The sequence below is a fragment of the Trichoderma evansii genome, assembly GCF_050947405.1.
Source record: "Trichoderma evansii strain SZMC 28006 chromosome Unknown GGI43scaffold_38, whole genome shotgun sequence".
Classification (NCBI taxonomy): Eukaryota; Fungi; Ascomycota; class Sordariomycetes; order Hypocreales; family Hypocreaceae; genus Trichoderma; species Trichoderma evansii.
In genome coordinates this window covers 65137-80458 of record NW_028145168.1, presented here as the reverse complement: position 1 = coordinate 80458, position 15322 = coordinate 65137, and the positions used below count along the sequence as shown (strand labels likewise).

The window sequence follows — 15322 nt, the reverse complement described above, 5'->3', positions numbered from 1 at the left end:
TGTACATCTCTTTAAGATAAGTGCTGCTGCTGCTGCTAAAGAATACTTGCTCGGGCACAATATACATACAGCCATGGCTACTCACGGCGAGCATTTCTGAGTCTATCTAGGTAGGTACCTGATTGATTTTTGGGTTAAAAAAATCATCGTAATCGCAGTTCACGCAGCCGTGAAATTCTTTCAAAAAAGACAAGAATAACATCGCATTTTATAGAGCGCTGCGTGAACTTGGCGACCCGGAAGTCCGGGGGAAAATGGGGGTCCAAAAACAAAGCGTCCAGGATAGGGCTGACGGGCAGCAGGCCAATGGGGGCTGTGTGGCCCAGATTGATTCCAAAGGTGCGCCCGATTATGTTATATTGCATTGACCCTAAGATAAGATAGAGGGCCTGAGCATCAAAAGAAGAAAAAAAGTCAAGTAAGAATGGGGTTATGGAGTCTTGTACGAATGTACATGGTTAAATGACCTTTTGTATTTCGTGCATGACATTGTGTGATGAGCATGGAGCATGGAGGTGATGGCGCCCATGTTAAAAAAATGGACGATATAAAGAATACATGACTTCCCGCTTTGTGGCGAGGGAGCTAAGCTGGTATGAAACACACACACACAACCAACCAAAAAGGAACGTCTCTCTCTCTCTCTCCGTAGTGGTAGTGGTAGAAGCATCATGGCAGCCGCTGCTGGCGTCATGGCGATCCTGGAGTCGACTTATAATACCCTGGATCTGGAAGCCATTCTGGAGTTGTATGCCGACGACGCCAGATTCTCGGCCCATTGTGAGTTTTTGTGGGAGTTTGTTGCCCCCGCTTATCGTCTGTCTTACGCAAGACGACCGACGGCGGCTAAGCGGTGATACATTTTTAATATATTACAAGATTAAGCTAATCATATGTCGTTTCCCTATAAAAACAGTGTTTGGGCTGGTGGGAGTCGACAAGACGTGGATTCGAGCATTCTATTCCGATTTGATCGAGTACAACGAGAATGTGGAGTTTGTCACTCGGTGTGTCACTGGGACGCCTGATTTGACTATTTGGGAGTGTGACGTGAAGTGGACGGCGAGACTACCGTCGACGGCGCTGGGAACGGTGAGGGGAGACAAGGTGGTGATGAGGGGGGTGTCGTTGTTGAGCTGGAGGGATGGCTATATTGTGGAACAGAAGGACTATTTTCATATTGCGCAGAAGGGGTGAAGCAGCTGATGGAGAGGGATGAGAAGAATTTTAAGCGCTGCTATTGACAGCGAAGGAAAGGAGAAGCTACCCATCTATGAGAGCTACGAGAAGAGGGGGGTAGCCAAGAGAAGAGATGGCAGACCGGATTTACGTCTTGGGGAAGAAGCCGTGAATGGCATCTCCAGGGCCATGAGGGCGAAATCTACCTAGTAGATGCTCATGCCGCCGGGCCTTTCAACGTAGGCCGGGTTCATACATACATACATGCATACACATACAGACTTGTTCTGTCTGAATATATTCACTTTAAAGCTCTTCCATGTCGACCTGTACTGCTCACTGGTTTCTCCATCACTGAACGTTTAGTCGACTGCATGTTCGCCACGATTGGATGGAGAGTGATGAGCAATGGCGCGGTGAGCGACGAAGAGTCAAAAATTCTCTATGATAAGCGATGTACACGTGGGTTATATTCAAAGGCAATGAAAAATATCTATATAATGTTATCTAGAGCAGAATAATACTTTCCTAGGTACCTACGACGAATGTTTTGTGGTTTGGTATACGAGAATTGCAACATGCTGGAAACAGTAACAAAATATTACACCTGAATTTAGGCAAAAGGATGTGGGAGCGCCTTCACTGTGTGCAAACATCAGAGTTAAGCTTAAATATTAAAATTTAGCCAATATCCAGGAGATTGGCCAATTACTACAACTGGAAACTGATTAAGATTCATTTACATATCTATTGTCAAAAGCGGTGGGATTTGGCGAGAGTTGGCGTAACAAGTGTACACATATTGTTAGGTCTCCCCAGCTTGCTCTTGGCGCTAGTCCCTCTTTGGCCGTCCCAGAACTGACTAGGGCGCAAATGGCGGCAGTTGATGTCAGTCCTTCGCTTTTGTGTGGCCGAAAATTCCTCGTGACAGCCATCTGGTCGCAGCCATTACTTCATACTAAATTAAATTAATAACACGACACGCTACCAACAAAGGAGGCCCTTCCTAGCCTTGTTTTGTTTCCTCGCGAGCAGCTTCTCTCACTCTCGTGTCACCTCCTTTCATTCACGGCGCTGGGCCTGTTTTTGCATTCTGTGTTAATTGGTTTTTTTTTGCGGCGAGGGAAAATACCACACGCCAATCCTTTGACCCAGGCCGATACGATCTTGACACCCAACCGAAACGAGATCCTACGAAAACACGCTCCGACGGGCATTGCGACGGCATTGAGAACCCGACAATAAATCGACACATACAGCGAGAAAAAGAAAACAAGACAAGATGGTCTACGTGCGGCAGCACAACCTCCCGGCCTTGAAAGAGTACAAGTACTCTGCCGTGGATCGGTCGCTGGTTTCGAAATATATTCTCAAGCCCTTCTACACCAACTTCGTCATCCATTGCTTCCCGATGAGTATGGCCCCGAACCTGATTACCCTGACGGGATTCATGTTCGTCGTCATCAACTTCTTGACTATGCTGTGGTACAACCCTACGCTGGATCAGGACTGCCCAAGCTGGGTGTACTACAGCTGGGCCATCGGATTGTTGCTCTACCAGACTTTTGACGCTGTTGACGGTGCCCAAGCGTAAGTACTTGTCTTCTCCGGTGTCTCCACGCGTTGTTTTCTGTGAATTGAGGAGATTGGAGCTCGAATGGCATCAAGAGCTAATTCTGGGACGAATTTCTGCAGACGACGAACCAAGCAGTCCGGACCCCTCGGCGAACTCTTCGATCACGGTGTCGATGCTCTCAACACGTCTCTCGAGGTCCTCCTTTTTGCCGCATCCCAGAACATGGGCCAAGGCTGGAAGACGGTAGCTACTCTGTTTGCTTGTAAGGCTTCCTCAATTTTTGCTTCTCCCCCACTTCCCCTCCATCGTCCCACCCACTTCTTATATGGGGAATCGTGCATAGAAGACGATATGAAGAGTAAAACTAGGAATGCTAATTGGAATTGCCAGCTCTTCTCACTTTTTATGTCCAGACCTGGGACGAATACCACACCAAGACTCTCACTCTCGGCATCGTCAATGGCCCTGTTGAAGGCGTGCTCATCGTTGCCTCTGTCTTTGCCCTGACGGGCTTCATGGGAGGCGCTCACATCTGGCAGCAGAGTGCCCTCGGCGCCATTGGTATCCCCGCCTCGCTGGGCATTCCCAAATTCATCTACGACCTCACATTCACCGAGTGGTACATGGTCCAGGGAACAATTGTCCTGGTGCTCAACACTGTGGAGTCGTCTGTCAACGTCATTCGTGCTCGACGGGCTCGCGGCGACCGATCACGCGGCGCTCTTCTCGGCCTTTTGCCTTTCTTTGCCGTCTGGGCCCTGATCGTTACCTACCTCTACCTGCAGCCAAACATCCTGCACCACCACTTGATTCCCTTTGCCCTGTTCGCTGGCCTCGTCAACGCCTACAGCGTCGGGCAGATGATCACTGCACACCTTACCAAGATGCCCTTCCCCTACTGGAATATCCTGGGCGTGCTGATTGGCTTTGGCGTTTTCGATTCGATCGGCCCGGTTCTGCTGAGCCAGTACGGTTTTGGCTGGCCCAGCTCTCTCGGCGAGGACGTGTACCAGACTGCCTTTGTTTTCCTGATGCTCGGCACTGCGCTCGGCGTCTACGGAAGCTTTGTCGTGGATGTCATTGTTACCATCTGTGACTACCTCGACATCTGGTGCTTGACTATCAAGCATCCTCACCACGAGGCGGCTGTCCTGAAGCCCAATGGCATCAAGAGCCACTAAGGGAATGCACCGTATTACCCAAGTACCGCTACTTGAGTATGTTGTATAGTGCGACACCATCTCTCTTTTTAAAAAGAAGAAGAAAAAGCTCATGTGTTGATAACGAATTGGGCGAGTCGACGACGGTGAAGGATAGAGAAGATTTAAAAAAAAGGAGAAAAAAGTAAATTTTTTGTAACGTGATATGATGACGGATTTATACATTGAACAGACGAGGGCCTAGATGGGACGATGGACGATGGCCATTTCTTTTCAGCACGAAGTTGGTATTATGTGATATTAGGGCACCCGCCCGAGCTTATATAGATTTTTTGGGCGTTTCGCGGATACTATTATTTGTTAGATGCCATTTAGATAGAGCAATTGATAGTAGAATATATTCTGAAGAAAACAGAGACTTGTTTTATCACTGAGTCGGCAATTACTGCTTGTATATCGAAACGAATCTCTCACTTGGGCTGCATAGGAAAATTGAGGCTATCTGCACTGATGGCGTGAGAGGTCGTCTTAACCCGAGGATACTTCATGCACGTATATCTGTATACCTCGGACTTAGGAGTGATATGCTTAGAAGAATACTACTCGAATAAACAATCTGGACCCTTCATTCTTCATTTACTTGAGCTTTATTGCCTACCTGGTAAGAGTCAGCTCAGTGGAGGGATCTGGCCTATCCGTCCTTTAGCGGGACCTCGATCCTGCAGGCACTAGGAGATCCAGCTCCTTCCTTCCTTCCCTGTGCATGAAGACGCAATCCAAAACGCAAATGATGCTTCCCCTCTCTCTATTTCTCCGACTACAACAAACAATTACAACATCACGGCTATTATTATCACATCCAAAAAAAAGAAACCTGGTACGCCAGCAAAAATACATGTCTCCGATACTGGGAATCGAACCCAGGGCTGCTCGGCACTCGAACGATGAGAGCGAGCGATGTTAGCCACTACACCATATCGGATATCTTGTATTGGTAGGGTGTAGACAAATTCTCCTCATACAGTTTCTACTTCGCGGATCCTCGGCTAATGCTAATGTCCAAACTTCGCCTATCGTTCGGGCGGGACTTGCATGGGGTTGACGAACTTGCTTGGGCAAACAGCGCGAGACAGCATTACGCAGTAGTCCACTTCCTTCAAGAAGTCAAAATGCCGATATGCAAGTCAATCTACAAGTTGCAGCATCGTATTGGCTGGATTACCCCTACAAAGTTGCCCTGCGACGGCGGATCTCCCCTTAGAAGACGCCATACAAAACTACAACAGGCAGCTGGGTGATCCATGTCATGCTGTTCCTGGCGCTGATCTGCTAGAAGCTAGGCCCCGCTTTGGTGAAGAACTTGGTCTGTCCCAGCTGCGCGGAGTGTGGGAGCTTAGAATAGACGACTATTAGTCAATGCTGACACTGCTAACGTTCTGCCCTACCAGCAGGTCTCCTCAATGAATCAATCAACTGCAATCTAGGATTCAGAATAAGAGTCACAAGGGCCCCTCCTCGAAAGCTTCCTTCAGCCCTACCGTTTCCGGAATCCGGAAGGATGGATCTCTGAGCAGGAACTCTATGATGCTACTATTAATATGATGGTCCTACCACTGCTACGAGTTCCAGTCGCACAGGGGATATGGCCGAGGTGTAAGTCGGCATATTTGCCCTTTGAAGGCGCAAGGAACTTTGGGTGCTGCATGTGGTGAGAACGATGCCCTCAGCGATCATCAGCACGTGGAGACAGTCCTACGCCAACTTACAAATGAATTGCCTACTGTTCACCGTGGAGGGCGCAAGGGGCGGTGTTTAGGAGTTTTGGGAGTGGTGATTCGATGGAAATAGTATTTCCCGTAATACTCGGCCTATTCGTACGGAAATTGGGACCATCCGGAAAGTAAGCCTGACCGCGGGTTTTATTCCACTATCCATTGGCCTATGTGGAAGGATTTGACCCAGTCGGCGATTACTGGTGTTTTGAATCTGGTCTTGTGTCTTGGCTCTGATTTTGATTTATCACACTCCTTGTCCTTCTACCGTCTCTTCATGCCCATCTATCTTCTTCCTACTTGTTCGAACCTCGACCAGAAAAAGGCAATGCTCCAGGAACAAAGGCAAAGCAATTGGATTTTGTAGCTAGAACTTTCTGGCCATGTTCTATTTCTAGAAAAGAGCGGAACCTTCGAAAATAAAAAAAACTTAGAGGGTTCGAGTCATCAAGTCAGCACGAGGAGAAGTGCAGCACTTATGTCGAATTTAGCCATGCTGGGTTCAACTGCCGTATGCTGAGGCCGTGTTTCTCACAGCGCTAAGGGACCCCCCTGTGCCACGCCCCCTTCGTCGCCATCACAGCACAGGGCTCACGTTCTTTTGCTTGATAGCTAGCCACTTGCAGCTGTCCGCCGTTGTTAGTATTCTTAGCGGCATCAGCGGGTGTGTCGGGGTGAGGAATCTTGGAGCCAGAGCAGAGAGGCAGCAAATAATGGCGGTCTGGCCGCTGGAGCCAAGGCGGCGTTGGGTGTTGGCGCCACAAACGCGACGGCCGAGAGGACCATCTAGATGCCTGGCAGCAAACACTGCACTGTGCTGCCCACCCATGAGGCAATAGATAGTTGCAGCCATGGATGGGGGTCTCATGTGGCTGCTACCGCGCGGTAATCCCTAAGCAATGGGGGAAAAAAGGGACTTGTCTCCCCACGGCTTCATTTGGCAATGCGTGCTAGCATCTTCGCGGCATGGACAAGCCCCCCTCAGGCCTCAAGAAGCTGCCGAGTCTCCGGCCAAGACGTTTGATTCGCCGGTGGGAACACTAGGCAGCGTAGCCGCAGTTTGTCTCTCGTCTTCTGCCGTATTCTTGCTCCTGAGTTTTCTCTCTTTCTGGGTCGGGAATTGTCGCTTGGCTAAGACTCACTGGCTTGCCTGTCCGTCTTATTAATGATACTCGCGTGATAGTGCCATTGGGAAAAGGTCCGGACAGCGCGAACACGTAGGCCCAAACCGCCGATTTGGAAAAACAAGGCCCTCTCTTTCATTTTCCTATTTCTCACCCATACCATACGCATAACCCCAGGGTATTATATACGAGTGGACGAAAGCAAAGCCCAACTCAAAAACTCGCCTCAGCCCCCCGTCCTCGATTCCGGGCGACGGCCATATTCCGTACATAACTCCGTACACGCCTAGGACAAAAGAAAAAAAGCCAGGCGGGCTTGCTCCATTATTACAGTACCTACCCAACTCAGGATATTCCCATCGCAGCATCGCTCCTCAAAGACAGACCAACACCATGGATTTCGCAGCGCAGTACGCCTTTTCCGGCCCTCACCAGGCGTTCCCGGCGTCTTTTATGCCTTTGACGCCCTCGCACTCCCAATCAAATGGCTCGGACGAGTTCACCAACACCTCCCCGCCTGTAGGTTTTTGTGAACCCCCAGCGTCCCCCACCTCGTCTCCCGAAAGCGCAGATTGTTTGCCTTAGCGCTCCCTTACTTGAGCATTACGAGAGAGAAGACTAATCACAACTCGTCTGGCTTTGAATGATTAATCGCTGTGTAAAGGCTTGACTGATGCTGACACAATCGACCTTTGTTTGATTTCTACAGGACAACTTTGCAGACCACTTCAATACTTTTGATTACACGGGGTCCTTTGGCGGCCATCACCAGCACCACCAGTCGGCCTTTCATCCAAGCCCGCCGTCGCCGCCCGTCTTCGGCCAGCATCCGAGAGCTGCCGTGCCACCGCAGCAGCAACAGCAACAACAGCAGCAGCAACATCAAGAGCAGCACGTCTCGGAGCACTTGGCGCAGTCCCCGTCAACAAATGGCAGCATCAATGGAAGCAGCAGCAGCATGCGACTTGATGGCGCATCGGGAACCAAGATCGAGGCCAACGCCGACATAGGTGGCAGCGAAGATGAGGATATGTTGACTCCAGCCCAGTCGAGGAGAAAAGCTCAGAACCGTGCAGCGTATGTTCCTCCCCATTATTATTGGCCCAATCCAAAATCCTTATCTTTGCCTTTTCTATTTTGCTGTTGTGGCGCCCCGGAATGCTTCCTGGAGTCGCATCGGACTACCAAAGTAGATCGATCTGCTTCATGGATGGTGAATTTCGGGGCCTGTAGCTAAATCCTTCTCCTACCTTCCTAATTTGCCATGATTTCTCTCTGTGCTCTTTTTTTTTTATTGTCTGTACAAAACCAGACTTGCAGACCAATCTTGGATGGACGGCGAATTTATCACTTGTTTTCGTTGTTTCATTCATTTTCTTCCTTCCAGTAAGAGGGGGCCTATGGTATAGCTTAAACTGACATTACTTTAATTTACAGCCAACGAGCATTCCGCGAACGAAAAGAAAGACATGTCAAAGATCTCGAGTCCAAGCTCGCCAACCTTGAGGCTGCTCAGAAAGAAGCTGCCACCGAAAATGAGCGACTCCGACGAGACCTTCAGAGGATGTCGACCGAGAATGAGATTCTCCGGGCCACGTCGGCCATGAACCAGAATAACGGCTCTCACTCTCCAGAGCCTCTGACAACAGGGCCGATGACATACACACCCACCGACTTTTACACCAATGTGCTCCAGGGCCACAACAACAAGTTCCCCTCACACCGGATTGTTACCTCTGACGACGGACACCGGCTGCTCGCCGCAGGAGCCGCCTGGGATTTCATCCTGGCCCACCCTCTGTACAAGCGAGGTCTGGTTGATGTCAGCCAAGTAGCCGAGCGCATGAAGCAATTGGCCAAATGCGACGGACAAGGACCAGTTTTCTCCGAGGGCGACATTATCCACGCTATTGAACAGAGCGTTGCCAGTGGCTCCGACGATCTCTTGTAAAAAAAAAAAAAAAAGAATACGAAAGAAAGAAAAAGCAGAAAAAAAAGACAAATAGAGAGAGGGCGTGAAGGGGAAACTGGCCCCAGAGCTGGAGCGGATGATATACCTACCTGGAACATGCAACAAACATGCAACAAACGAGCTGTTTGTGTGCTTGGGCTGGGGAGAAGAGAAGAGAAGAGAAGAGAGGAGATGTGAGAAGAAGAGAGGAAGAGAAGAAAGAGATTGTGTGCTTGGGAGCCTGATTTTTTTTTTTTTTTTTTTTTTATTTTGGTTTTGTTGGGGCGAAAGAGAGAGCGAGAGCGAATGGTGTCATGACCTTGTGCTTGATTTGTTTTTAATGTTGCATTACGACTTGGCGTCTATCTGCGGGGTTGCTTTGGGTCTCAATGCACTGCTGTGTTTTTTATTTTACTCGTTGATTCAGGCACTCACAATCACAATCACAATCACAATTGTATCTCTAATCCGTATGGCTAATGTGTGTGGTACAAGTCTCAGGAGTGGGCGACTCGGAGCGTGTCCGGGGTGGGACGATCTGCCCCGGATCCTGCTGCTACGCACCACCACCAAAATATGTTTGCGAATGGTTATCCTATTGCTGCAAGTGCTGAGTGGTGGTTATTGACTCCACATTCATGTATGAAGCACTGCATTGCATTATTTGTATGCCTTTCTCTTGCTCTCTCTCTGTTGCATGATACCAATCATGTTTTGTATATATGTAGGGAGTGCCCCAGAGCGCAGCATGTACTGCTACCATGCAGCATGCAGGCCTGGATCCTTTTTTTTTTCCTTTCCCTTTCCTCTCTTTTCTCCTCCTTACTCGTACGAGACGAGAGACTTGCATTAACCATCCAACCAGGTTCACCTACATACACATACAGCAAGCAACTGCAATGCAGCAGCAGCAACGCGCGTTTGCCACGTCTGCCTGCCCAGCCTGCTTTTGAACAACTACCTAATGCCCCTCATCCGAAGTGGCGTAATAGTTGTCTCGGGCGAAAAGAACAAAAAAAAAGCAAAAGAAAGGCGAAAAGAAAAGATACGGCAAGGGATGATTACGAGCAAACAAGACATGGGAGAAAAGTTGGTTTTTGAGTAGCACAAAGACAGGACGGGTTCAGCCGCACCTGAAAGTACCCACTTTTGTGCCATTTCCTCTTTTGAAGTTTTGAGTTACGGATGGAGTGGTCCGAGAATGGGAAGAGGGTTTATAGGCATCTGCTTGGATATACGTATAAGCAGACAGGCAGACGGGCAATGAGACAGTAGCATTGCCATGTACCAGGTTTACCCAGTAAGATTGCATCTTTGTATCTTGGGAGGTGGTAAGCTCTGGCCGGGGTTTTTTTTCCCCTCCTCACGCATGTACTTGGTTGCATTTCATGTAGCAAGTATTATTCAGTTGCATTCGTGTTATCTAGCTGTATTGCAATATTTACGGTCTGCATTTTGGATTTTGGATTTTGGATTTTGGATTTGCATCTGCATTTGCATTGCAGTTGAATCAATTCTCAAAAATCACCTGCTTTTTTTTGCAAATCCTACACAGAAACGAGAAATATGCCCTTTTTTGCATGATGAACAGCGGGCTTTGCTCGTGACACGTGTTCATGCCTTGCTTCTCTTTGCCTCGCTAAGGCATTTAATTCGGGTTGAATGCAAGAACAAGAGCTTAGGCCCAATGGCCCAAGCAATAGAAAAGTTTGCCCATCTATGGAGTATAATAGCCTATATGTTGATACAATGCTTGAATGGCTCAATTCCAACATACTTGCATGCTCTTGCTTTCGTTTGGCCCAGTAGCAAGCAGCCAGGTCGCCATGTCGTATTGGAGAGGGGGCAAAGTGATGATAATAATTCCAAGTTGGTGTGTAATAGTGACGATGGTGGTAATGCAGTGCTGGATTCTTTGCAAAATAGCAATTGGATACTGCAAATGTTTGCTTCTCTTGGACGAAGGGAGCCTATCAAACTACCATGTCTCTACCGGCTTCTCCTCCCTCCCTCCCTTGACCGATTGATAACCTGGCTGGTAGCTTGCAGCTGTGCACAGACAGAGAGATGGCGAAGACCAAAGAAGCAAATGGAAAAAAAAGCCACAAAATACGACGGGGATGGCAGAAGCACAGCAGCTTAGGCCCAGTCACTTATACAGCTTTGTTTCGAGCCAATGGAGACGCGTAGCTGGTGCTGGATGGCTCCGCCTTCAGCCCGACAACAGGCCATTATTGTCTCAAACTAGCAAAAGGAATAAAACAAGCAAAAAGTACATTTGAATTATTCCAAAAGTAGTGCAGAGCAGCGAGCAGTGCTATTGGTGAGTGCTACGGTAGTGGTAGCAGCGAGAGGCGGAAAGGCGTGGAAGAAAGGGTCGAGCCAGATAAAAAGACGTATAGAGGCCCGGTCCAGGGATATATAAGAGGGTGGCCTCGGGCAATTACCCATTTGTCTATTCCCTTTTGAATCCATCTCCTTTTTTTCATTTCTCTCTTCGTTATTCAGTCCTAGCCTGAGTCTCTCAGCGTTGCCTTCCTTGATAGAGCCCATTCACTTTGTCATAGACTGCTCACCAACCACCAACCACTAGCTACTAATAAACACCAACTTCCAACTCTCACGATGATGAAAACCATCTATGAGGTTGATGAAGAAAACCATCACGGAGGGCCTGACCCTCCCGTACCTCTCCTTCTCTATACCCCGTCTCGCGACGAAGCTTCCTTTTATATTCGATCCTTTAAACATCCCCTTACCGTGCTGTATCCTAATAATCACCATATTAATGCTGCCAAGTTCAATCCTGGACCTGATATTTACTACCCCGCCTGGCGGCCTCTCCCCGGTGGCTTTAGAATGCCTCCTCGTGTGCGTCCCCTCGGTGTGTTGGTGAAGCTTACCCAAGATGCCTCTCTCATCAATGTGTCTTGCCCGGATTTGACTCGTCCAGACCAGCCTTGGGCCGCAAGAAAAAAAGCGCTGGCCTCTACAGAGATTCTGGAACAAGTATTCGCCAACATTGATGCGGTCACCCTTCTCACCTCTGTCCAGCGGGTGAACAAGACCTGGAAGGAAGTCTTTGACGGATCGGTTCTCTTGCAGCGAAAGCTCTTCTTCATCCCCGATGAGACGCGGCCGCTCGAGACCCATCCGCAGGCGAAGCGGGAGAAGGATTCAGATTCAGCCAAAGTATATCCCGTATTGAATTCGCTGCTGGTTAGGCATTTTCGCAGCAGCTTCTTTCCTGTCGGCGGCAAATTCTACGGCTGCCCACGCCGGTCTGAATCTTTCTACGAGCAGCGATGGACTTCCAAGCACAACAGGCTCAAGTTGAAGAGGAAACTGGATACCGGCTACAACAAGTATGAATCCGTCAAGCCCGACATCTCAAAAGTTGAGGCTCTTCAGGTATTCCTGGATAGAGAGCGCTTCACACGAGCCGGCGCAAGTTGGCGCAAGATGCTCGTCACGCAGCCCCCCGTTCCAGACTTTATCGCCTTAGAGTTTTCGCCAAAGAATATAGATGATCCGAAATCGCAAGAGAAGCTCGAGTTCTGCATCTTCAACGCCAATCATCCGGACAAGGGTCTTCGCATGGGCCAGTTGTACGACTTTGTACAGGATAAAGCAGGCAACCACCCGCTGGACTCGCTGTGGTATCGCGTCCTCTGGTTCGAGCCGCATGGCCCCTTTGCGTCGGATCTCAGCGAAGACGGCTGCCATATCATGTTTGAGGACATGGGAACCAAGTGCGTGGTTGAAATGTTTCACCGCGAAGACAAGGCCAAGAGTTTTTCTCCTACTTCGTCGTCTTCTTTTCCTTCTTCCTTTGCTGTGAGAGAGGGGCCTTTGTCTTCTTCTTTTGCTGCGAGAGAAGGGCCTTTGTCTTCTTCTTTGCGCTCGTCTATTACTACTTCCAGGTCCAGGCCCAATCCGCCAAACCCAAAGGCCTTTGATGCCATCTTCAAATGCGCCGAGTTTGTGCCTGAGGATTGGCAGCCGGCTCAGGAGGTGGTGGACTATGGCAGCGTGACGCACCGGACGCTTACGAGGCTGGAAGATTAGAAAGAATTTCTTCAGTAGATTGGAAACTGTATTTGGGCGGGTGAGGAATCTCCTTCGTTTGCACCGCAATCTCTGCTTATACTGACGTGTGATAGAAACAAGTGCCCAAAGAGCCGTTTGGCACAGCGCTCAAGCGGTTATCCTCGCCGTCCCCATGGCTAATGCGGGTGGGTGGGTGGCCAACATGGGGACCGGCTTAGATTGTTTTCTGCACTTTCATAGAGTCGTTTTTTCGTTTCTCTCTGTCTCCTTGGGGTCTTCTTCTGGGCACTTGTCGGTTATAGGGGCTTTTTTCCTTCTTCCCTTTTCCTTCGTAATACCGTTCTTCAAGACCGTTCTTAACCCACGTTTTTTCTTTCCTTTTGTTCTAGACTGTTTTCAATACCATTTGCTTGATTTTATTCTTGAGACCTTTCTTTTTTTGTTCTTTGGGCAGAGATGGTTAATTTCCTTGGCTGTTCTGGGATCCGCAATCGTTTGGGAGACTTTTGTAATAATGGGTCAAATGGATGTGTGTACGCTAGTTATGTTAATTCTTTTCTTATAGGGCAATTGATTTTCTTTATTCTTTATTCGTGTCTATGACTCTTTCTCCTAGTGCGTACATGATGTTTCTAGATGCTAGCTGTAAGCTATTCGCTGTCAACCGCTTGTATAGAGTAGAGATGGTAGCATGTCCCCACTGCCCTCCATGGATGGCATCTCGCTCAAGTTCGAACATTTTAACGTATTTCCGGTCTAGTGGGGCTCTGCTTGGTACATTTGGCAGAATTTACAAGACAAATCGCTGACTTGAAGTAACGTGGCTTTGCCTTTGTCGGCCGACTCGTTTTGACATCTGACAGTCAAAAGCTGACATATCCTGTGCCAATCATAGATCGATATATCTCGCAGTCCTTTCATCTGTTAGTATGATATCTATATCATACACAAAAAGAAAATTTTATAGATGCTGGCTTTAATTACTCTAACAATAAGGCATCTGGCGCCCACTCGGGCAATTGAAGTTGGACCTACGACTAAAAACATACGGCTGTCCATGATTCTCTACTACTTATAGCTGTATTGATTACATTTACATAGATACCTAGGTTATTTCAATGTAATAGGCCTATAGACTTGTTCAGGTGCTTTGTGTAGTAAATTATAGCTCTATACCTGCTGTTCGCTGCTGTTCAGCTGTCGTTATGCTGAAGTTAGTGGCTATCCCCCCCTTGAATAGCAGCCCTTTGTTCATCTCTATCCTTTACAGTCTTCCAATCTATCCAAAAAGTGAATTATCGATCAATTCAACGGTTCAAAAAGCTCCCAAAACTGTGTAGATACTCCCAATACCTTTCAGAAACTCTGCATTGGATTTCTTGATACGTGCAGCCCAGATATCCTCAACCATCCTCGACAAAAAGAACAAAGGCCGACAGTATTTTGCCACATGTAATTGCCCGCCGCAGACGAACACAATTTCCATCTCTATTCTGAGCAACACGTTCTTCCCAAAGCCCTCACTCTACCCCTTGGCATGATATATCCCGTCTTCCACCCACCGCGCCTGTCTTCAACATGAGTGCGAATCGTGATGCCCCTGAGCATCAAAGCAGTTCTTCAAACATCTATTTGCATTGACAACACCGCTAGTTTCTATCGCCGTCGCTATTATGCAGCTCTTTGAAAGCTTTCAAGTCTAATTCTCTGCCTATTCAAATCCTACTATTCACAACCCATCCTTACACACCCTGTACAAAGACGCCAGGATGCTTTTGAGACCCAGAAAACCTTTTCCGGTAATATCAACATCGTTCTTAGATGGAAATTATGGAGGTTGATTACCCACCACTTTATCGTGAGCGTATTTTAACCTCTTCCTCTCGCCGCTGTGAGCATGGAATCGAATTACGAGCATCGAGTTGAAAGAATCGTACACGAGCCGCTTTGCAAGATTGAATCAGAACCAAATTACAAGAAAGGAACCGCAAGAATTGTATACGATCCCGCGCCACAAGAACCAGGCTGCAAGAACCGAGCAGTAACTACTAAGCGTAGGAATCGAGCTTATAGAGACCGAGCAATAAGCTGAAAACTACAAGCACATCGCGGTGCAAGGAGTGGGCGACCGGTCGATCGATATGATAATATATATATATATATATATATATATATACGGGGATGAAGGTGAAGGTGGATGCAGAGGTTGAGACGTAGGAGGTGATCAGAATCAAGTCAAAAGCACCAAGTCGTACGAATGGAGTCACTATGAATAGATCGGAGAGCGTCGAGGCACAAGAAGCGAACTGCAAGAATCGAACTGCAAGTCGCGTACGAACGTAAAGAGCAGAAATACAGGAACTGAACCATACGAACCGAAGCTCAAGTACTGAGCTACAAATATCAAGTTACAAGAAGCAAATTTCGAAAACGAGCTTTAAGTGCTGTATAAGAACCAACCTTTAAGGACCGAGTCGTAAGAATCTTATACAACCCAGCATGAGATGCGG

At 48.1% G+C, this 15322-nt stretch overlaps 7 protein-coding genes and 1 non-coding gene across 8 annotated transcripts; 7 read left to right on the top strand and 1 right to left on the bottom strand.

Moving 5' to 3' along the window:
• The first annotated feature begins 1 nt into the window (after nt 1).
• On the top strand, nt 2–1912 carry GGI43DRAFT_418654 (nuclear transport factor 2 family protein). Its single transcript, XM_083207572.1, has 2 exons — nt 2–780; nt 917–1912. The coding sequence occupies exons 1-2, from the start codon at nt 672–674 to the stop codon at nt 1195–1197; spliced, it is 390 nt and encodes a 129-aa protein (XP_083055326.1). The 5' UTR covers nt 2–671; the 3' UTR covers nt 1198–1912.
• Nucleotides 1913–2288: 376 nt separating this feature from the next.
• Nucleotides 2289–4349, top strand: GGI43DRAFT_279120 (CDP-alcohol phosphatidyltransferase-domain-containing protein). Its single transcript, XM_083201201.1, has 3 exons — nt 2289–2769; nt 2875–3017; nt 3146–4349. Exons 1-3 carry the CDS (start codon nt 2462–2464, stop codon nt 3934–3936), a joined length of 1242 nt encoding a protein of 413 aa, XP_083055325.1. The 5' UTR covers nt 2289–2461; the 3' UTR covers nt 3937–4349.
• Nucleotides 4350–4814: 465 nt separating this feature from the next.
• Nucleotides 4815–4897, bottom strand: GGI43DRAFT_t211. Its single transcript has one exon. It is a non-coding gene; the product is annotated as a tRNA-Glu (tRNA).
• A 2307-nt stretch (nt 4898–7204) lies between these two features.
• On the top strand, nt 7205–8762 carry GGI43DRAFT_388781 (bZIP transcription factor; the record flags this gene model as incomplete). The annotated part of the gene is made up of 3 exons (XM_083204110.1): nt 7205–7330; nt 7521–7888; nt 8249–8762. 3 exons carry the CDS (start codon nt 7205–7207, stop codon nt 8760–8762), a joined length of 1008 nt encoding a protein of 335 aa, XP_083055324.1.
• A 250-nt stretch (nt 8763–9012) lies between these two features.
• On the top strand, nt 9013–10246 carry GGI43DRAFT_418649 (uncharacterized protein). Its single transcript, XM_083207571.1, has one exon. The coding sequence runs from the start codon at nt 9339–9341 to the stop codon at nt 9861–9863; it is 525 nt and encodes a 174-aa protein (XP_083055323.1). The 5' UTR covers nt 9013–9338; the 3' UTR covers nt 9864–10246.
• On the top strand, nt 9718–11146 carry GGI43DRAFT_279042 (uncharacterized protein). Its single transcript, XM_083201200.1, has one exon. The coding sequence runs from the start codon at nt 10045–10047 to the stop codon at nt 10903–10905; it is 861 nt and encodes a 286-aa protein (XP_083055322.1). The 5' UTR covers nt 9718–10044; the 3' UTR covers nt 10906–11146.
• On the top strand, nt 11147–13432 carry GGI43DRAFT_279041 (uncharacterized protein). The gene has a single exon (XM_083201199.1). It carries the CDS (start codon nt 11388–11390, stop codon nt 12828–12830), a length of 1443 nt encoding a protein of 480 aa, XP_083055320.1. The 5' UTR covers nt 11147–11387; the 3' UTR covers nt 12831–13432.
• Nucleotides 12986–13402, top strand: GGI43DRAFT_418645 (uncharacterized protein). Its single transcript, XM_083207570.1, has one exon. The coding sequence runs from the start codon at nt 13015–13017 to the stop codon at nt 13375–13377; it is 363 nt and encodes a 120-aa protein (XP_083055321.1). The 5' UTR covers nt 12986–13014; the 3' UTR covers nt 13378–13402.
• Nucleotides 13433–15322: the final 1890 nt, after the last annotated feature.